At 45.1% G+C, this 22,667-nt stretch overlaps 1 protein-coding gene across 8 annotated transcripts in view; it reads right to left on the bottom strand.

The window, feature by feature from the left end:
* The window catches only part of KIF2A (kinesin family member 2A), a 418,450-nt gene that overhangs the window by 230,016 nt on the left and 165,767 nt on the right, over positions 1 to 22,667 (bottom strand). For all 8 annotated transcript variants that reach the window (XM_085631560.1, XM_085631589.1, XM_085631578.1 and 5 more), the window contains 2 exons: positions 6,545 to 6,599; positions 6,019 to 6,181 (listed from right to left, as the gene is read on the bottom strand). In XM_085631560.1, the coding sequence (XP_085487686.1) occupies positions 6,019 to 6,181; positions 6,545 to 6,599 (218 nt within the window). The remainder of the gene's footprint in view (positions 1 to 6,018; positions 6,182 to 6,544; positions 6,600 to 22,667) is intronic.

The raw sequence follows: 22,667 nt of genomic DNA, 5'->3' as shown, positions 1-22,667 counted from the left end.
AGCACTTGTTGTAGTGTCACCATATGAAAGAGGTCCGATTGAACGTATAGATTTAGGTCTCTGAGGTCTAGTATTGGCGTGAGAGAGCCATCCTTCTTTGGAATTAAGAAGTACAGGGAGTATACGCCGGCCCCTTGATATTGTAATGGAACTAGTTCTATAGCTCCTTTTCCTAACGAAGAGAAAACGCCTTGCTTGAGAAGGTTGAGATGTTCTCGTGACAGTGCGTGTGATCTTGGAGGAATGTTTGGGGGTAGTGTCTTTAAGTTCCAGGCAGTAACCATATTGGATAATTTGTAGAACCCATCTGTCTGAGGTGATTGTATTCCAGACAGGTAGAAATTGGGAGAGACTTCCCCAGACAGGGGTGGAACGATCATTAGAAAGTCACGGTTTGTTGTTTGCAGGGGAAGTGTGTGTTGAGTTGCCTCTGCCTCTTCCGTTGCCGCTGTTAACTCTAAATCCACCTCTAAAATAACCTCTTCAAGAGGGCGATTGGTTGTTGCCCTTGTAAGAGGAGGAGGGATTCTCTGTGGAAACATTTTTAGAGCCACCCCTGTAAAAGGAGCGATGAAAGGATCCCCTATGAGATGGTAATTGCAAAGCCCCCATGGACTTGGCGACCTCAGTGTCCTTCTTCATTTTTTCTAGCGAAGTATCCACTGTTGGGCTGAGAAGGTGTTCTTTGTGGAATGGTTGGTTGAGAATAGAGGCTTGAACCTCCGGTTTAAACCCTGAAATTCGCAACCAAGCATGCCTGTGTAACAGTATGCTGGTGTTTACTGCGTGGGCTGTTGTGTCTGCTGTGTCTAATGCACACCTGATGGAGCTATTAATGAATCATTTACCCTCCTAAATAATGTCATTGGCCTTTGATTTGTGCTCATCGGGCAGAAATTGCATCAGTTTCTCTAGCTCACTGTAACTAGCCCTGTTGTAGCGAGCTAATAAAGCTTGCGCATTAGCAATGCACCAATGGTTGGCTGTTTGTGACGCTACTCTCTTGCCCAAGGCATCTATTAATTTGGACTCTATCAGGAGGAGGGGCCTCACCTGTGGTTTGTGAGTTTGCACTTTTGGTAGCGTTGGAAACTACAAGAGAGTCTAAAGGAAGCTGACCCCTGATGCAAGTAGGGTCAGTAGGGGCTGGTTAAAACATTTTCTCCACCCTAGGTGTAATCATTCTTGCCCTCACAGGATCTTTAAATATCTTGTCTGTATGCTTAAGAATCCCTTTGAGCATTGATAATGCGTGGGTAGCTCTCTGAGAGGAACTTAAGGTTTCGAACAAGAAATCCTCCTCAAGAGTCTCTTTGTGTAACTCCACCCCATGATAATGAGCAGCCCTGTTAAGTAGCTCTATGTATCCCATGTTGTTGTCGGGTGGTGAGGGTTGGAAGGATATAGATCCAAGTCATTATCAGTGTTCGGATCCGTGTCATAATCCTCCCATGGGTCATTAATGTCCTGGGGCCTATCCTAAGCCCCATCCCCTTGATCCTGTGGGTCAGGTGATAGTGGTACTGGAGAATTTGTGAGTGTGATGAGCAAATTTGGAATAGTGGATGAAGGAGGTGGAATGTAAGGTGGAGAAGGGTTAGTACCTACATTCTTTCTCTTGGAAACGGATCCCTCGACCCATCGCAGTCCGGATTCAGAGCCAACCACAGCACCGAGACCGCCCTCATCGCAGCGACCGACGACATCCGAGCCCTGCTCGACAACGGTGAAACAGCGGCACTCATCCTCCTAGACCTCTCTGCAGCATTTGACACTGTCTGCCACCGCACCCTAGTCCAACGCCTCAATGACACCGGCATCCAAGGGAAGGCTCTGGAATGGATCATCTCATACCTCGCCGGCAGAACACAGAGTACGCCTCCCTCCGTTTCGCTCCGAGGCCACCGAAGTCATCTGCGGCGTCCCGCAAGGATCGTCACTCAGCCCCACCCTCTTCAACATCTACATGAAACCCCTCGCTGCCATCGCACGCCAACACAGCCTCAACATAATTTCCTACGCCGATGACACCCAGCTGATCCTCTCCCTCACCAGAAACCCAGACACCGCCAAAGCCAGCCTACACGAAGGGATGAAAGACGTCGCCGACTGGATGAACATCAGCCGCCTGAAATTGAACACGGACAAGACAGAAGTGCTCATCCTTGGACCATCGCCCGTCGCATGGGACGACTCCTGGTGGCCCCCGGCCCTAGGCACCGCGCCGAAGCCAACCGACCACGCACGCAACTTGGGCTTCATCCTGGACTCCTCCCTATCGATGACCAGACAAGTCAACGCCGTCTCCTCATCCTGATTCCACACCCTCCGCATGCTCCGCAAAATCTTCCGATGGATCCCGACAGAAACCAGGAAGACGGTCACCCAGGCCCTCGTCACCAGCAGACTGGACTACGGAAACACCCTCTACGCCGGTACAACAGCCAAGCTTCAGAAAAGACTTCAGCGTATCCAGAACGCCTCCGCCCGACTCATCCTTGACGTCCCCCGACGCAGCCACATCTCGAGCCACCTGAGAGACCTGCACTGGCTCCCTGTCAACAAGAGGATCACGTTCAGACTCCTCACCCACGCACGCAAATCCCTCCATGACATGGGCCCAAGGTACCTCAACGACCGCCAGACCTTCTACACGCCCACCCGCCAGCTACGATCCGCTAACCTCGCCGTCGTCCCACGCATCCAGAGGACCACCGCCAGAGGAAGATCCTTCTCCTACCTGGCGGCCAAGACATGGAACTCCCTGCCCATCCACCTGCGGCTGACCCAGGACCACCTCGCCTTCAGGAAACAACTCAAGACCTGGTTGTTCGAGCAGTAGCAGACCCCCTCCCCCACGCGCCTTGAGACCCTTCCGGGTGAGTAGCGCGCGATATAAATTCCTTGATTGATTGATTGATTATGCCCATTTGCCTCTTTTCTGGCAATTTGGCATGAATTTGTCCAGTGTCTGGTTCGGATCGTCGAAGCAAGGCTCTTTTGATGGAGTCTTTTTCTCTTTGGGCGCCATTTTCGGCATCAAAAGTTTTGGCTCTGCCGATTTACTCTTTGGTAGCGAGGGAATGGTCATCAAGACATGTTTTGGTTTCAATGCCAAAGCGTTCGACTCGGTCCAGCATGGGGCGGAGGCGAGCCTGAGCCAAAAGGCTTTTCCTTGTGTTTCGGCGCCGGGCCGGTGCGTCCGAAACTTTACTTCGGTGCCAACCTTGGCCCGAGGGCAGAGGAGGGACCGGAGCCTTTTTCTTGGTGTAGTGCTGGGGCAAGGGGGTTTCTGTACTCACACAACGCTGACCCGGTGTAACTTGCCCCTGTTCTTCCATGTCGGAGTCAGCCTCGGACACGGAGATATCCTCTGCTTCTTCTTCAGCTACTTGAGCGTGGAATTCTTCTTTGTCGTAATCTTCACTGAAGATGTCCGGTGCAGAGCCTCTTTGATGTTGCAATTCATAACGTCGAGCCCGAAGGTCACAGAGCGTCTTCTTGGATCAAAACGATCGGCACGCGTGGCAGTCTTGTTCATCGTGTTCCAGTGATAGGCAGAGGTTACACACTTGGTGCAAGTCGGTGCGCAGAAACTTTGCGCAACATCCGGGACAGAGCTTGAATGGAGTCCGTTCCATTGACGGATAACGAACCCAACGCGGGTAGGCCCAACGGTCCTCCACAAATTTTCCGATCCGAGACCTTTGAGTCGAAACGATACGCGGAGAATGGGGAACACGATCGAGAAACAATACCGTAGAGGTTAGTGGATTGCGCGTTGAAGGGAACCCGAGAAACGTTGGCGAACCGGAGCGCAGCAATTCACATCCGAACCCGATGGCGGAAAAAAAATATCTAACAATGGAGTCAATGCCCAGTCACCTACCTCATGACTGGGAAAGACTTTGACAAAAAACAAAGTGCAAACATCCGGAACCAACACTAGGGAGGCAGGCTATGTAAAGCATGTGATCTACAGCTCACATGCCTCGAACGCCTATTTTTCTACCTTCGCCTGCTCAAGCTTGGCTCAGCAGCAGGAGGGCAGAATCGTGTCTGTGGTCGGCAGCAGCCCTAACTTGCTGCCAGACCCTGAAAGGCTGTTACTAGAGTACAGGGGGTACCCCAATACATGGGATCATACTTCCAACATTGGAATTTGTGTTGGGGTATGATTCCAACATGTTTGATAACAAACATGACCGGGTTTGGTACAGCCACTATACCGTTAGACATCTCGTAACGATTGAAATCCACTATATGTATTAAAATGCCAGACTGCACTTACAATGCCTGGCGCATCGACTTCAAGATTTGTATGCAGGGGCACCCTCACACTTATAACCAAGCACCCTGCCCTCAGGACTGAAGAGGTTGCAAAACGGTGAATTATTGTTTTTAAGTGTGGTGATCTCAGATATAAGGAAACTCATATATGCTGTGAGAGGTGCAAGCACCAACTCACACAGGTTGCAATGGCAGGCCTGTAGTCAGAGTTTAAGTTAACTCCCATGGGTGGTTCAATACATGCTGCAGCCCATGGGAGACCCCTTAGTACCATATACTAGAAACTTACAAGGGTACAACAGTAGCCAATTGTGGATGTACAAAAGTACTTACCATGATCATTTTAGGTAGAAAGCACAGTGAGTGGGGTACCGAGTAGCAGGATTCCAGTCAGACTAGATCTAAAACATACTGACACCAAGCAAAAAGTGGAGTAACCATGAAAGCAGATCCTACTTTCCTACAGGAACTTTACCTATGACTGAATTTAGCGTTTGTGGGCTGATGCCCGGTGTAGCCGATTGCGCAGCTTGAGCAGTCCTTGAAGGATTTAATGATAATGTTCGCCCAGCCATCTATGTCAAACACCTGTATAGTGTTACTAAGTTTTTATTTAATGTATGCACTTGTGCTGTTATCAAATTATCAACATCAGGATGCAGTGTGTATCCGACTAATACTGTCCATGTTTCTCCCTCATTGCTAAGGGGACCTAGTCTAATGTCATCTGTTGTGTGTGGTAGAGCACCATCAAATAATTTCTGTGTTCTTGGTATGTGATATTTCTTCATATGGTGTGTAGTGTTTTGGAGCTTCATGTTGTGTGTAGTTGTGAAATAGCCTTGTCATGTTGTCTACTGCTTGGAATTTAACCCATGAATAGAATACCTTGGTCCATTATAGTACAGTCAAAGTGTGAACTGAACATCAGCAGTACGGCTAACCTAAGCAACTCGAATGTTAATGACTAAGGCTATTGTGGCAACTTTTCTCTAAGTCAAATGAACCTTTGACATCCCTGGAAGGTGTCTATTTATTTCCCGATAACACATCTGTATGCATGACACAATCCATCTACCTATTGTTTCCATTAATTACTAACACACTACACCTGCAGGAGAAGAAGCAATAAGCTACTTACAGGTTCTCATTAATTAGTTTTGTCTAAGTATTGTCATGTTTTTTTCCTGTGCAGATTTGATGGAAGACGTTTTGAAGTGTTTACACCCCACCTTCTCCATTCTCTTACCTGCACTATGGGAAACTGGCATATCCCAGCTGAACTGTTGTAGAAGACCATGGGAAAGTGATCCTTAAAAAATGACTTGGCATTAACATGCTATTAGTTCCACTTTTTTTCAGCCTTGTTAAATGTTCTCTCTTTTTTTCATACATCAATGTAGCTGCATCACTCTTGCAAGTACTGGTTTTGCATCAAGATAAATATAACGATAAATATTTTTTTTTACCAATATGTAAGGATTTTGTTTTTCATTGTGTGTCGCAAATTTAACCCAGATAGGGTGAAAAAAAGCATTCCTAAACTAAGCATATGTTTCAACAGTAGTGGTTTATCCCAGTCTTCGGTCTCTTCCACTGCTGACCCTCGCTTGGTTCTTAATTTATTTGTACGCATTTATCAATAGTAAACTTAAAACTGTAAAAACATAACAAAATTCATAAAGTAGAAAAGCATGTCACCAGAAAATGAGCAACTACAGTGCATACCTGTAAACCATTTCATTCGGAGCGGTCTCATCAAAGGCATAGTCGAAGCGAAATGTTTGGTTTTCTAAGTACCTTGTTAAATCAACCTTTTGCTTTGGCTCATGTACCATCACCACATCTTTACTAGGGATTGTAATTACATCCAGGTCTTTCATTGTATTTTCTAAAAAATAAATTTTAAAAAAAACAATAATGTAGATTATTATTTGAGAACTGCAACATGTAAGCAGCTCTTTATAGCTTTGGGCTAGCAGCTATCAATTTACTTCTCAATATAGTCTCACATCCGTCAGTAGCTAAAGATATAAAGTTTTTTCTTTTCAACTTTCATAACTTTTAGCACATCACTAATGTCATGGTAAATTTGAAAGCCAGGCTACAAAGTGATGCTTCTTCGCCTCCTATTCAATTTTTCGGTTCCTCTGTTCCATACTGCCTGTCCCCCTTATTCCTCTGGGGTAAATGGCATAAAACATTTCAAAAACACCAATGGCAATGTAAAAGCAAAGAACTTAAAGTAGTATACCTTTTTTATTGAGAGGTCGTTTTCTAACGCAAACACATATTCGGTGTTCATCAATCTAAAAAAAAAAAAAAATCAAATAAGTCAGATGGAATGTGAGAAGCATGAAAACAAAATTAAATATGCTTCTCAAAACAAAAAATAAATAATGCAAAAAACATTATTTCTCCGTCATGTGCCTCTTCATTAAGGTAATAAACCCTGAACATGCATGACCGTGCAACAAAAAAAAAATCTCTTCAGGTGAAGCCAAAAACTAATACAGAAGTAAAACCAATGTTTTCTTTCGGTTACTGACCTTTTAATAAAAAAATTAGAAGCCAAGGAAGATCACAGTTGCAGCATTAAGCACGACTGATCCGGAGGACTTTGACGAGTAAGAGGTTGGCTGAGAGGTGGTGTCTGGCAAGATGGTGAAACTGGATGCAACTGTTGAGGTGCATTGGGTCTCGGTTGTGTAGTACTTTGTAGGTGCGTGTGAGGAAATTAAAGAGGGCACGTTTGTGAATTGGGAGCCAGTGGAAGTCATTGAGGTGTTTGGATATGCGCATGTGGTGTGATAGTTTGAGAGAGACTTACTGCTAAGTTCTATATGACTTGAGGGCTCTAAAGGAGTCGGGAGGTGATGTTTTCATAGGCCAGTCTGCTGGTGAGGAAAGCTTGCGTGACAGACCTTCGGATGACCAGTGAGAGACATTTGAAGACTTTCATTAGCTTGAGGGTGTGGAAGCATGTCGATGCAATCGTCTTAACTTGGTTGGTTATCAAGTTTAGGTTATCAGGTTTTGGTTGTCAATTACAATTCCTAGATTCCTTACTGAGTTGGTCCTAACTCTGTGGGCCACCAGCCCCAAGACCAGATAAAGGTGTAATTTCCAAAAAAGGACCAATTCCGTTTATCACTGTCAAGTTTCAAGCAGCTGATTTTCATCCAGTCCGCGACCTCAGACATGCTGCTGATGAAGTTTGCTTGAGTGTTTGAGGTGTTCTCAGTTAGGGAGAGCATGAGCTGCGTGTCACAGGCATATAAGATGATGCAGAATCCACTTGAGTTGATGATGTTGGCAAGAGCAGTCATATATATGTTGAAAAGTGTAGGGCACACCAAGGATCCTTGAGAGACGCTTCCGTATTGAGAAGGGCCCACAAGGTGGTTGGCGTTGAGGTGGTCGGCTACTCAGGCAATGATGAGCTTCTCAATGACTTTGGCTGGGTAGGAGATGATTGATATGGGTCTGTAGTTGGCCAACGTCATGTGGTCTGTCGAGGATTCCTTCAGTAGGGGTAGGATGGTGAGGTATTTCCAAGAGCCAGGGAAGGTGAGGATGGAGAGAGGCGATGAGAATGGGCAAAAGGACTTTTCAGATTGGCTCAAGTTATTTGGTGAACATAGATATGGGCAAGGATCCGAAATGGCTCAAGAATTTATAGAGCAGATGGTGTTAGCGGTTTCTGTAGGGACTGAGGGCTGGTCAGCAGGTTGAGTGGATTACAGGGTGTTCTTGTCCGAGGAGAGGGGGGGGGGGGAAATGGGCTTTACTGGGGTGGCAATATTGTAGATGGTGTTGATTTTGTTGGTGAAGTAGTGGGAGAGTTGGGAGCAGAGTTCTTGGGACGGGGTGATGGCGTGGAGCTAGCAAAAGCGGATTTTAATTATTTCCCTATGGCAAAGACTTATTTTGGGGTGTTGGAGCTGTTTTGGATCGGATTAATGAGGGCTAAGTGCTTAGTAGTTCTAATTCGCTGGTGGAAAATCTGAAGTGAGTGCGTGTGTGTGTGCGTGTGCACGTGCGTTCATCACCATTCCATTTGCTTGCAGTGATGCTTGACGAGTCGGAGGTCTTTTGTATATTAGCTTACGAGGAGCAAGAGAGTCTGCACAGGTGGTGATCCATGTGTTTGTGAAGGAACAAGTGAGGTCATTGTGACTGAAGCTTGGTGATCCAAACGTCTTCCGAGTTCTTGTTCCAATTGTACCAAGAGGTCTGAGCGGTTCTAGACTGGTTAAGTAGGTGTGGGCCAAAACTGATGAAGGAATGGTTGGCAAAGGGGAGAGGGGTGGACTTGTCCCTCTGTGTTGATGGGGTCATTTACTTGTTGAGCAATTCCTAGGATACTTCGGTAATCCAGGAGATTGGTGGTGTCAGTCAGGTCATCCAGGTATAGTCAAATCAGAGGAACTTATTAAGTGCACATATCACCAAAAGGTCTCATGGTGCTAGTGAAGACTCCGTGAGGACTGACTATCGGATCTAAAGACGTTATGGATGGTCAAATAACCACGTTTTTGGTTCCTTACGTAAGAGCTTATGATCAGAGGTGGAAAGAAGATGCGGCGGAAACTTGTTTCAGAAAGCTGGTGCAAGAAAGGAGAAGGGTCAGCCACCGTTCCTTGCGGTGTGGAATTTGAGGGGTGAGGAGACATTTAGTACTTGATCTGAGTGACCTACGCAGCTGATACCAGCTATTTCTTGGCAAAATAGGATGTCCCGGTTCCATAAATGCTCTTGTGAGCAGGACAGAGGATTTTGAAGAGGCATGGCTTCTTAACAGGAAGCCAGTTAAGAGTCCTCAAACAGAGTACTAGTGGAGCTCTTGGCGGAAGGCATAAGTTTAGGTTGCTGAGAGTTAATTGCTGAGAATAAATTCAAGTGCCAGAGGGTAATGCGGTTCGTGAGTGTGGAGCTGAAGTTGGATCCCAGTCCAGGGGACTGGCAGAGTACAGTTCCTCCCAGGGTGGTGGTCCTTGACTGGTTTGAAGGCCATGTATTCTAGATCAGTGGAGTTAGCTGAGTCGATTTAGCAGTTCTTTATCTAGGTAGATGACAGCAAGTCCTCTTCCAGGTTTGTTTGTTCCATCTAGTCTTGCGATCTTGTAGCTTGTAGGGGAATGGGAGCAGGTAGAGGACCGTTGGACTGACTGGTGCCGATGGTGGATTCTAGACCAGGCTTCGGTGAGAAACAGTAGGGCCAAGCAGAGGTCGCACAGGAGGTTTCAAGCTTCTATGGAGACTATGGTGAGTGATCAGGTGTTTAAGGAGTAGGAGGGTGAGTGTGGTGTATGTGTTGTGTATGGTGACGTCAAGCTGGATGAGGTTGTGTGTAAGCAATGGGTGGCGGTGGGTAGTGTGAGGTGAGGGTGGGCAAGGGCGGGAGAGCACTCAAGAAGCAGAAGGAGCACAGACAAATGCACCTTTGTTTGTGTGGGGGAGGAATGGAAGCAGAGCGGGGAGAAGGCGAGAAGGGTTTCAACCAAGTAGCATCTCTGGCTACGATGAGTGGCTGGCGAAGCTGGGTTCTAGGCTCTGGTTGAGGATGGGCGCAGACGAGTTTGCCTTTGGCATGCCAGCGATGCATCCATGCTACTGCCACCATTAAGAAGGTTCAGGGGTAGGACTAGCACAGAGTGGGAAAAGGTAGGCGGGAGCAGCGGCGAGAAGCGGAAAACAGGAGAAAGCAGGTAAGTGTAATAGCATGAAAAAGGGCGAGGAAAGCAAAGCAAGGGTGAGGAAAAAAAGAGACAATCCAAAGAAAAGTTAAAAGATAGAGAAAACAGGGCAAACGTTACAAAAATAATAACCGTAAAGGGGCAAAAATTTAAATAAAATAAAAAAAAACCCTGAAAATGGGAAAAAGCAAATAAGAAACTGAAAGGAACAAAAGTAAGAAAAAGGTAAAAAAAAAAAAAAAAAAAAAAAAAAAGAGCAGCTGGGGCATAAATGAAGAAAAGGAATGAAAGCATGGAGAAAGAGGAAAAGGCGTCAAACACGAGAGGCAAAAGTAAAAGATTAGAGTAAAGCAAAAGCGCAAGAAGTCAGGAGAGGACAGAAGGCAAAGGCTACTGGGAGCGCAAGGAGAGCGAAGCAAGCAGAGGTCCAAAAAGGCCAGGCCTGGTCAGAAGACCGGGCACTTCCAAGCAGGTAAGGCGGTCAGGCATCATCAATGAAATAAGCCTGCAAAATGTGACTGTCATGTAGTTCCCACTAATCCGTAGGATCTGCACGTTTGTGGACAACAAACTTTGGGTGAGGTGCCTAGACTGATTCTATGCACCACCACAGTACATGTTGGCATAGAGAGCAGAAAGCTCACAGTGCCGCCACAAGCCCCCCTAGCCTAAACAGGAAACAAATGGTTTCTGGCAATCACTGACCAGGACAACCCTGACCCCTCAAACATTGTGGTACAGATTTAGAAACCCTTTTGCTCAGTCACTCGTGTGCTCTTGCTCTCAGAGAAATATACAGAGAATACTCTTCAATATATTTATTGAACTAACGTTATTCTTGTATACAATACATGTGCTGCGATAATCAGTAGACTGAAGCATATGAAGTGATTACAAGCACAAAAATAGTAAATAGCAGGTATAGTTCCACCATGGTGCTAAAACAGCGTACTTATGCAGGCATATAAAACAAGTTAATGATCAGGCGTACTCCTATTATGCAATCCCTACCGTATGCGTTTCTAGAGAGGGGGGTGTGTGTGTGTGGGGGGGGGGGGGAGGGGTTTGTGTTACTATCCTTGTGGGGACTTGGGTGTGATAACACACTCACGCTATGGGGACTTGATTGCACTGTGGGGACCTGAACCCAGGTCCCCACAAGGCAATGTCTTCTAAATTATAAATAATGACTCCAGGAACATCTATGTCAATTTTTACAACTTTTAAAAAAATTGCCTTGTGGGGACCTGTGTTTCATCAAGTGTGTTTAGATTTTTGCTCAGCTCTGCCCCTGTAGACAGGAGGCGGTACTGCAGTCTTAAACACACTGCATTTAAACACACTTTGCTCACCAGAAACACATACTAACAGCAGAAAGGACTACATTTAAACACACTTTGCCAAAGTAAAAGCTGCATAACCCTGTGTTTATCCAAATATTTTCCATTCAAATTCACTTTTGCTCTATTGTTTAAAATAAACTTATTGTGCTGGATTTACTCTAAAATAATAAGAGAAAACCTAATGGCTAAACGCTTTTTCAGGAAACAGTCAGGGTTTTAATTTATTTTGCTGTACAAATACAAATGATGTGTAAGCGGCCTCTGTGACAATTTTCATGTCCAGAAAAGAGTTTATTCACCAGTGCAGTATTAGGCAGGACTGCTGGCTGAATTAATGGCCACTGTAAAAAGAGCATACACTCAGGGCCACTGCAGTGACAGCGTGGTGCAGGAAAAAATTGTTAGCGTCCAACAAATTATGTGCCATGAAAAGGCAAAGAATACAAAAAATAAGCGGCATATTATGAAATTAAGTCAAACACACAGGGGCAGATTAACAAGCCCCTTGCGCTGCCAGTGCGTCACTTTTTGTGACACATCGGCAGCGCATTCTTCTGCCCCATATTTACAAGGACAGGAAAAGCCATTGATTTTTATTTGCAGTGAACCCGTCCTGCACATAAACAATCATCCCCGTGACGCAGGCATCCTTGCACCATGGTGCAAGGGTGCCTGCATCAGCGAATGGCAGCAGTTTTTGCACCAACACAGGGGGAAGCACAGAGATGCGACATATTGTTGTAAAAATGTCACAAACAGTGCTTCCAAACTAGTGCAGCGCAGCAAAATGACTTGCTGCACTGCGCTGCATTTATTTATTGTAAATCCGCCACTCAATATTTACTAGCAATTTTGTCTTTATGACACGTTATAATTTTGATAGATAATGCACATGTTTTTTTAAGAAATAATCAGCAAATTCTGTTCGAAATATTATACATCAGCAACATAATGGGTTTTCTGCTTTGAGGAAAAAGAAGAACATATTTTTAAAACGGTTTGCGTATGACAAATATATTGCACTCTATGGAAAACATAAATATACTTGTAATAAAATGTGCGCTTTTGTCATTCTACACATCCCATTTATGTTTTAAAATTTGTCTTCAGTGTTGGGCATAAGCTGCATTCACACTGCAGAGCCTCTGGGCGCGCCTGTTTTCATTAAGACACATTTCCTATTTAACACAAATGTTTAATTAGGAAGAATCTCTACATGGAAGCCCTGAATCTTTAAAAAAGAGATGCGATATATTAGATATTATTTTAAAATGCGAGTGCCCTCTTTAACCAATTACCAATTCCAGAAAAGTCTGTTACATAAATCACTGCATTTAGAAAATTTCCTGTAATTTACACGTGAACGCTCATCAAATGAAAGGAAGAATTTCATGTCTAAGAAGACATTCTTATTCACATTGCTTTTAAGCGCGAGTTACAGCATGCAAGCCGTTTTTTTGCTCCACCAACAACACAAAATTCTTCCCCGGTCTGCCATTGGAGATGCTTCTATCAGCCTTGAGAGGAAGTTCAAGGCAGGACTTCAGGATGGGCAGCTGCCCCCATGCAAGCAGTCACCTGCGCATAACAAAAGGTCCATTAGCATGTGAAGAGGCCAGTGCGCCGCCGGAATCCTTCACACTGCAGACTGGGGGATGGGCCCTGTGCATAGAAACACCTTTGAGAATCAAGGAGCGTCAGGTGCCTCTGATCTGAGACCCTGGCTGCAGCAAGGACGGGGCTAAGGCCTTCAAAAAGGGGCTGACTCGTAACCTCCAGCTCGCAGCGAATTTCTTTAAAAGGAATAAAGCAACATACAAACGTTTTAGGTGCATAGTACATTTAAATGGATCTGTTCTTCTAATATATGTACATTTGCAAAAAATTCCTTCTGTCCATGCCAACAGCTGGTTCAGGCGCTTGCATTAAGTAAAAGGAACATGCGTCTGTAATCCCTTCAAAAGCTGAACACCGACATATTTTGTAGCGTTGTCAGAAGATTCTCACACTGAGCACAATGTGCCCTACAAATGGACAGATGAAGAGAAGGGCAGATTGAAAGGGATGGAGACTGAGATATTCAAATGCATTTAAGGGTGAGAAGGGGAGAAGCGGCAGACAGAGCATGAAAGGTTTGTAGAGTGTAATATGAGGAAGGTAAAAAATAGGGAACCTGTCAAATGAAGGAACACGAAGGAGAAAGTGGAAAGAGTTGAGGCTGAAACCGGAAAAAGGAGGGAATTTGAAGTCTGGTATGTGGAATATACGAGGAAGTAGAAATTGTGCAATCTAGTGTGATAATAGAACATTTGTAAATACAGAAAACATATTTAAGAGGGTGAAGAGTGTATTGTAGCCATGGATGCAAAGACAATGGGTAGTAATAAAAAAGACTGATTTCAATCTGCAAAAAATAACGTGCAGAGTACCAAACCATTTGTAATTTGTCCAACATTATAAGAAAGGCCTAGGAAAGGGAGAGACCGGGAGAGAGAGAAACAAAGAGAAAGAAGACAAAGATAAAGTCAGAGAAGAAGAAGGAGGGTGGGGAGAGAGAAAGCAAGAGAGAGTCAGGGGGAGAGAGAGAGAGAGAGAGAGAGAGAGAGAGCGAGCAGGATAAGAAGACAGGGAGAGATAGAGAAAGACAAAAGGAGAGAGGCACACAAGAAAGAGACGTGGACAGATATAAAGAGAAAGATATGGGCAGACATGGAAAGACAGAGAATGCCAGGAATGGAGGCATAAACACAAAGATAGATGAACTGGGAGAGTCAGGGGAAAAAAGAAAGACAGAGAGGTAAAGCCATGGAGAGCCCGGAAAAACGAAGAGAGGGAGAGGGAAAGAAAGACAGAGGTAAAGCCATGGAGAGCCCGGAAAAACGAAGAGAGGGAGAGAGAAAGAAAGACAGAGAGGTAAAGCCATGGAGAGCCCAGAAAAACGAAGAGAGGGGGAGAGAGAGGGGGAGAGGGAGAGAGAGAGAGAGAGATATGAATATGTACAGAAAGACCACGAGACAGAAAAAGACAGCAAGAGATGCTAAGAGAAAGATTGAAAAAGACTGGCAGAGAGACACAGAGATAGTGGAAGAGAAAGATAGGGAGAACACTGGACAAGAGACCAGTAGGGTGAGAAAAAGCGAGGGAAAGTCTGAGAAAGCAGGTTTTACAGAATGATAACCACAGAGCGATATATATGGAGGTAGTAAGAAAAGAGAAAACCAGCTAGACGAAGACAGGGAAAGGGGGAAAACACGAGGCGAGGCAGGCACCCCCTGAATTCACTATGTCCACCATTCATTCTATTTGTCTCCGTTCATGGTTATCTGTCTATTCATTGCTCCCCCTCTATCTGGTTTCACCTCTATCTGGCTCTTCATCGCTAGCTGTCTCTCTGCCTCTCTCCCTCTTTGTGTCTTTATCTCTCTTTATCTTTGTCTCTGCTCCCCTCATACTGCCCATGCTCTGCATCTCTAAATCTTTGGAGCTGATTTAGAGTTTGGTGAAGAGGATACTCTGAGTCAATGGAGAGAGAGTGCCCTCTCTTCCAAACTGAAGTTTCACCTGCGTCAGTTAGAGTTAGGTGAACCTTCGGCATGCCTGCAACCGAGACCACTTCACCTCCATCACTGACAAACTCCTCTGATGGCCTGACGGAACCAGTTGCCTATGGTCCCTATGGCTGCATTATGTGGCCAGAGGAGTATAAAAGAAAGGCTCTGACACATGTTTGTGGTTGTTTTGAATATAAATACTTTGTTGGCAATATTGCTGATGAATGTTGCAATGCTTATGATGATTACCTTTGAATGTCTTTATTGTCCTTATTGATTTTAATAGAGACATGTGGATTAATTGATTAACGTGGAGATGCAATGACAAAGCCAGTAGGTGTGCCTTATTTAAAATGACATCCCCTTATATTGCAGCTGGCAAAGTTGGGGTATTGCAGTTATTGGGTTCAGAACCCGTAAGGAGTGGAATAAAATATGAGGATGTCACCAATAGGATTTCCATCTAACTTAGGCATATATTTGTAATTTGATGCATAGTATTTAGTAGTGTGTGTGTGTGTAATAAATGTAATTTTCCTTTTTAAAAGAATAGGAACTGACAGGAAAATATTTTGAGTGCTGTTATTGTTACTAGTCTGCACCACCTCCCCAAATATGCCTTTGACTGCTCTGCTTAATTACCCTGATAGGGCCTAGTGCTACGATGGGCTACCTGGCTCCCAGTTAACAGGTAATTGCGGAATTATTACTTGTGCAGGACCCACATACTTCACAACTAATAACCTAATTACTTATATTGAATGGGTTCCACCACCCAGATATCACTATATTTTTGACCCCTTCACGACCACGCTGATCACCTCTTTCAACGAGAGTTTTTCCAAAATGGCTGACCTGATTTATACTAAATAAAGAAAAGCAAACTTTCATTGGAAAGTTCTAACGGTTTGCCAAATTTGGTGTAATTCAATTCAGTTGTTTTTTCTGTATCACTTCCTAAAATATCCTATAGGAATTTACATGTTGTAGGACACCCCGTTTCTTGGCCATATTTTTGTGACGATTTATCAGCAAACGCCAAAGTTAATTTCAAAACAAGCAAGCATTAGCAAAGACAATAGTCTGCTAGCCTTTTGCAGATCTTTCTTTGTTCTATCATGGTTTGTGCTAAACTTTATTATTAGGAAAGCAGCAGCACTGTCATCAATAAACATCATTTGATAAAGGCAACAATATTTGGGGATAAAACCCCCCCACAAATTACTGTAGTAGCCCCTGACACAGAAGGGGACTGCTTTGAAAGTTCATGTCGTTCTTGCGAAAGGGCAGCATACCATAGCTACCAGTAAAGTCAGCCCAGCCAGAGGCTTAAGTGTGTTGGCCAATTGCAATATGATGCATAATTTAGTAGCTGGATGAAAAATGTAAATGACACAACAACAGTGTAATGGATGAAGTCTGGTTGAAACCTCCTATAAGTAACTATTTTATACATAAACTTTTAGAAAAATCAAAAGGTTTTGTAAAACGCTCTTCAAATAGAGATGCTTATAAAGACAGACAGATAAGGTAGCTTGCAAAGACAGATAGACAGACTTGCAAAGACAGATACATAGGGTATGATAGATAGATATATAGAGTTGTATAGATAGATTTGTACAGATAGAGTTGTATCACTGTGTATAGATAGATTGAGTTGTGATAGAGTTGTATAGATAGAGTGTGTATATACAGATAGAGGTGTATGGATAGAGTTGTTTGGATAGAATTCTATGAATAGAGGTGTACAGATAGAGTTGTATTATTATTATTCAGCATTTGCAGAGCGCATAGCTACCCTCAGTCATCCCAGCGCTGGCGACTGAACAGAGAAATGGGTGGAATTATAAGACAGACTGTTGAAATAACCAGGTTTTTAGAAGTTTCCGAAACGGAAAGAGATGGGGTTCTAAGCGGAGGTGTGGGAGAAGTGTGTTCCAGAGTTTTGCCATATTGAATGAAAAGGATCTTCCTCCGCTTCTTGTCCTCCTGATTTTGGGAACCACTGCAAGATTGAGATTAGCTGATCGCAGGTCCTTTTTAGGGCGATAGGGGGTGATGAGGGATCTGTTGATGGCCGGGCCAGTTCCCCACATAGTCTTATGAGCAATGCAAAGAACCTTGCATTTTACTCTTTCAGGAATTGGCAGCCAGTGTAGTGTATTTAGGGATGGTTTGGCTGACTGGATTTTTGGAATCCCGAGCAGCATCCTGGCGGCACAATTCTGAGCAACTTGGAGCTTCCTTAATGTTGCTTTGGGAGCCCCTAGGTAGAGGGAGTTGCCATAGTCTAGTCGCGACAGGACCAAGGCCTTAATCATGATTCCTTTTACAGCGGTTGGAAGGAGAGGGAGGATCTTTGGAAGTAGTCTGAGTGTACCAAAGCAAGCCCCTGTCACCCTCACTGCTTGGAGGTCAAATGTGAGAGAATTGTCTAGCCGGACAACCAGACATTTTATCCTAGTTTTGGGAGTTGGTGGGTTGGGGGGGGGGGCTAGGCACTTGGTCCATATCTGTTTAAGATCCATGCTGGAGTGGTTACCTAGGAGCATGAGTTCTGTTTTTCCTCCGTTAGGTTTGAGATAGGATTGCTCTGTTAGACCTGTCAGCCCTTTGGGTGGTCCCTCCTCATCATTATTTATTTTGTCCCACTTTTGCCTCAAACCCTGTTTGAATTTTTCCTTTTTGGGAACCACCAGACTTTTTCGTGTTGCTACAGATTCAGGGAGCCATTTTAGCTACCCCTGAAACTTCTGTCTGAGGGCCTGAAGCACAAAATGGTGGCCACCTGTGACATCACCAGCATCCACTGGAACCTACCAGCACCTTCCAGAACATTCCAGGAGATTCCAGAACCCTGTGACCGTTGGAGGCGGTTTAGAATGTTGGGAGGATAAGAGAGGCAGTTGGCAGTTGGAGCTGGCAGTTGGCACCTGACTGGTGAAGAGAGAGGAGCACAACAGTGAAGGAGGAAGGAGTGAAGCAGCAGGGGTGGAAACTTGTGCCTGGAGTGGGGTCCATAAACCCACCCTTGATACTTGTCCCTACTGATGGATCCCAGCCTATAGCCCTGTGTGGGAAGAAGACAGAAAAACTCATCCTAAGGACCTGGACAGCAGGAACAGGCCTTAGAAGCAGAAAGCAGCAAGATCCTGACCTGGAAACTGGTTTCCCTGGAGTCCGGCGTCGAGTAGCCTGAAGACCTGGAGCCCGAGGTGGAGAAGCGGCGCTGACTGAAGTAGCAGACGTCGTACCCGGAGCCGCCTGAGGTCGTGAGAGGGCGCCGACAGAGGTCGTGAGGAATACCAGAGGTCGAGGAGGAAGTGAACCGAGGTCGAGCGAGCGGCGTCATCGGAGGAGTGAAGTCCGCCCTCCGGAGTCGTCGGAGACCGAGGTAGAGGAGCACCGGAGGTCGGGAGTGAGGATCGCACTCCGGAGTCGCCCGGAACCTGTGAGGAGGAGCACCGGAGGTCGGGGGTGAGGATCGCACCCCGGAGTCGCCGGAAGTCGACATCGAGGCCAGGCCGGCCGACGTCATCGGAGCCGAGAGCGCCATCGGACCGGAGCCGCCCGAAGTCGACATCGTGAAGAGACTGCCCGACGCCGTCAAATCGGAGGTAGAGATCGAACCGAGGCCGCCGACATCGGACCGGAACCGCCTTCCGGCGTCGACAAAGAACTGACATTGTGCCGAGGCCGCCGAGACCGAACCGGAACCGCCTCACGGCGTCGACACGACTCCAGCGGCGTCGGAACAACAGAAAAAGGGCAGTAAGTGGAGTAGAGGGCGCCTAAGGCCCTGTGGAGACCTGAGAGACTGCTCTAAGGGGCTAGGGAGGTGCTGAAACTCACCTGACTGTGCCTGGGGTGAACTGGGACTGACCTAGAGAGGTTGTGTGGAGACGGGAAGCCAGGGCATTGGTATTCCCCCCTTTGATCTACCTCAGTTTAGGCCTCAGCCTTGTCCCAGCCAGGGAGTAGCCTCCCCCCTCAAGCCTTCCACAACCCTACAAGCTGTGCCTGGGCCAAATCAGCCCTTAAGAAGTGAAGTGTCATCTGATTATATGAGGGTTGCGGTATACTTTTAATTATTTATTGGGGATACTGTATTTATTGAATTTTTATCTATTTATTGCTGCACTATATTTATAGGTCCACAGGACTTGTTGGTGTACAATATTTATTGGTACAGTATTTATTGCCTCAAAGTATTTAATTGTCTGTATATATTGCACTTGTATTTATGCCCTGTTATTTATGATCACCCCTATTTATTTCATCAATCAGCCAATATTTATTTGACCTGCACTAATTGAAACTTGTATATTGTGATTGACCTATTTATTTTTCCAATCAGCAACTAAGAGAAAAAGATAAAGAAAGAATATTTTCATAATTTTTACGGTGTAGAGTCGTTTTTGGAACGGATGCACGCATGGTTATTGTATGGGTATATTGTATGCTTAGCACTGTGCCTGTTTCCTGACCACTCGAGCCAAGCTACCCCATTGTGTTGGGAAGGTCCGCCACCACCCTGCGGAGTGGGAGTGGGGCTGTTTCCAACATGCTCCATCCAAGATGCCACTTTCTCTAGACATGTTTCAAAGTCGGAGGGGAAATTATGGGGGCCATTAAGAGTGATGACCAGCTGTGTGTCATCCGCATAGGTGACGATTTTAAACCTGTGAGGCAGGATGATCTCAGCGAGTGGCCTCATATATACATTAAATAACGTGGGGCTCAATGAGGATCCCTAAGGGACTCCGCAGCTGAGCACTAGTCTCCTAGACATGGCGTCCCCTGAAAAAGTTCAAAGGTTCTGTTGTCTAGGTATGATTGTTTCCAGGTGATCGCCTCATCTTGAATCTGTAGCCTCCTGAGTATCTCTATTAAGATGGTAAAATTGAGTGTGTCGAAGGCTGAACTTAAGTCAAGGAGGATGATGGCAACTGCTCCTCCTTGGTCCAGGATTTGTTTAGAGTCTTTGACCACAGCCAGAAGGGCCGTTTCAGTTCCGTGTTTAGGACGGAACCGATCTGGGTGGAATGCAGGTCATGGGTCTCTAGAAAGTCAGAAAGAGTAGCGTTCACATGTTTTTCAAAAAATTTAACGATCGCCGGCAGCAGCGAAATTGGGTGATAATTTTAAGTCATCTGAATCCAGGCTGGGTTTTTTCAGTAAGGCCTTGACCATGGCATGCTTCTATGGACTGGGGACTAATCCCGTGGAAATGGACCGATTGACAATTTCCAAAATATTAGGGAGGATCACATTTCCTGCTTTATGTACGATGTGTGGGGGGCTGGATCTAGAGGGGAGCCTGATTTTATTTGGGAGAACATTTCTGACAACTTATCCAGATTCAGAATTGAGAATTCCTTAAGCACATATTATGGATGGAGCATGGGCTTGTCCATTAATAGGAGGTCACTAGGGCGGGGGTGCTAGGGAATGTAGTATAAAGCTTTTAGATTTTTCCCTGAAAGAAATCTGCCAATGCATTATAATGATATGGGGAGGCCACGAGAGCTAGTTCAGATTTTGGGAGCTCTAGGAGACCTTTCGCAGTGCAAAACATTTCCCTAGGACTATTAGTGGCAGCGGTAATGATGACTTTGTAGTAGCTGGCCTGCGCTGCTTTTATTTCCTTTTGATAGCCTTTTATGGCTTCTCTATATTTTAGTTTATTCAGGTCCTGATAGTCTTTCCTCCATTCCCTCTCCAGTCTTTTGCATGTCTGTTTAAGTACTCGCAGCTTGGGGGAGTACCAAGTAGTCTTTTTCTCCCTAGTTTTGTGGCTGGGGTTAGCTGGGGCGACCATATCAAGTGATGCCTCAATCCAGTGAGTAAAATATTCCGAGGCTATGGTGAGATTTAAGTTGGCTTTAGGTTTGAGATTGCCAAGAGCTATAATCCATGAGTCTACAGAAAGTTTAGCCCTAGGGTGTACTTTCCTATTAATGGCTTTGATGCCCAGGGGTCGCAATAAAGGGCTTATGCAGAAGGGAACCAGGAAATGATCCGACCAGGGAATGCAGATGGGATCGCCCACCAACAGTTCGGTGCTGTTACTAAAGATAGCGTCTAGTGTATGGCCTTTCTTGTGTGTAGGGCCTATGACCTTCTGTGCAAATTGAATAGCTAGAAGGTCCTGGGTGAGCTCCGATGCATCCGCCTTATTGGGGTCATCAAAATGTAGTTTGAAGTCCCCCATGAGGGTGCTATTGGGGGACATGCCCACTAACGTAGCTGCCACCTCAGGAAGGGATTTAAGAAATTGGCCGTACCCTCCTGGGCTGCAGTAGATGAGAACTCCAGAAAAGGAGTGGGAGGGAGATAGTGAGATGTGAAAGAAAAGGCTTTCACAGTCCAGAATGATTGTATAGACAGAGTGGTATAGATAAAGTTATAGAAAGATAGATAGATAGATAGGTAGATAGAGTTGTATAGCTAGATAGATAGATAGACGGATAGACAGATCGATAGATAGACCGATGGACAATGATGTATACATAGAGTTTTATAGATAGTTATAAAGATAGAGTTGTATAGGTAGATATAGTTGTATAGATAGAGTTGTATAGATAAATAGATAGACAGAAAGAGTTGCATAGATAGATTGATCAATATATAGAGTTGCAAAAGTAGATAGTGTTATAAATAATTAATAAAAAAAAAAAATCATTTACAAAGCGCCTGGTTACACCATCTGGCCTGTTCCAGCGCTAGGAACTACTACGTAATGATGGCTGAGAGAACCCAAAAGCAGTGAAACAGGGGCAATACCAACATAAGACCTCAGAGCTGGATAGTTAAGTTTTAAATCTTTTTCGGAAAATGTTCTCTGATGGCTCTACTCAAAGAAAAAGGAGGTAATGCATTCCAGTTTTTGGCTGCCAAATAACAAAATGAACGTGCACCCATTCTTGCTCTTTGGATTTAGAGACTTTAACCAAGTGAGCCCACATTGACCTAAGGTGACGCCTCGGATTATGGGGGACAAGAAGATCATGGAGATAGCTGGGTCCTTTGCCCAGCAGAATCCGGTGGCAAAAGCACAGGGTTTTAAAAATAATTATTTTATTGACTGGCAGCCAGTGCAGGGAGTCAAGGGCTATCACAGAGGAAGCTCTCCTAGGTAAGTTGAGAAGTAGGCATGCTGCCGCATTCTGAATACATTGTAGCCTATGGAGACATTTTTTTGTTGCTCCAAGATAGAGGACATATCCATAGTCCAACTGGGACATTACAAGAGTGTGGACCAGGGTTTTCCTGGCTGAGATGGGGAGGATGTCCAGAGTTTTCCTCAACATTTTGATTTTTAACTTCTTCCTTAGGGATGGGTTTGGGACCCAGTGTCTGGGGCCACCACGCTGAGGACCATATGGAAGGGAACCTCCCTACGACCAAGACCTCTGTTTTAATGCGGTTCAGCTTAAGGCAATTACTTGACATCCAGGAAGCAAGGTCCCTCAGACAGGAAGAGAACTGGATGACTGCATCTTCGGATTGTGGGATAAAGTGATAACAACTGCATGTCGTCCACATAGGACACAATGGTGACATTGTGTTTTTCCACAATCTCCGCCAGGGGTCTGATGTAAAGATTAAAAAGAGTTGGGCTCAAAATTGAGTACTGTGGGACCCCTTTTGAGAGTGGAATACTTTTGGACATATGCGGACACTGTGCAACTTGAAAACTATGATCCTGAAGGAAGGAAATCATAGACTTTAGAGTTGCTCCCTCCAGCCTACCTGGCCAAAGTCGCTACAGGAGAAGTTTC

The sequence above is a fragment of the Triturus cristatus genome, chromosome 2_1 (genome assembly GCF_964204655.1).
Source record: "Triturus cristatus chromosome 2_1, aTriCri1.1, whole genome shotgun sequence".
Taxonomy (NCBI): Eukaryota; Metazoa; Chordata; class Amphibia; order Caudata; family Salamandridae; genus Triturus; species Triturus cristatus.
Note: the sequence above shows the minus strand (reverse complement) of the source record. Positions and strands in the feature narration are given on the sequence as shown.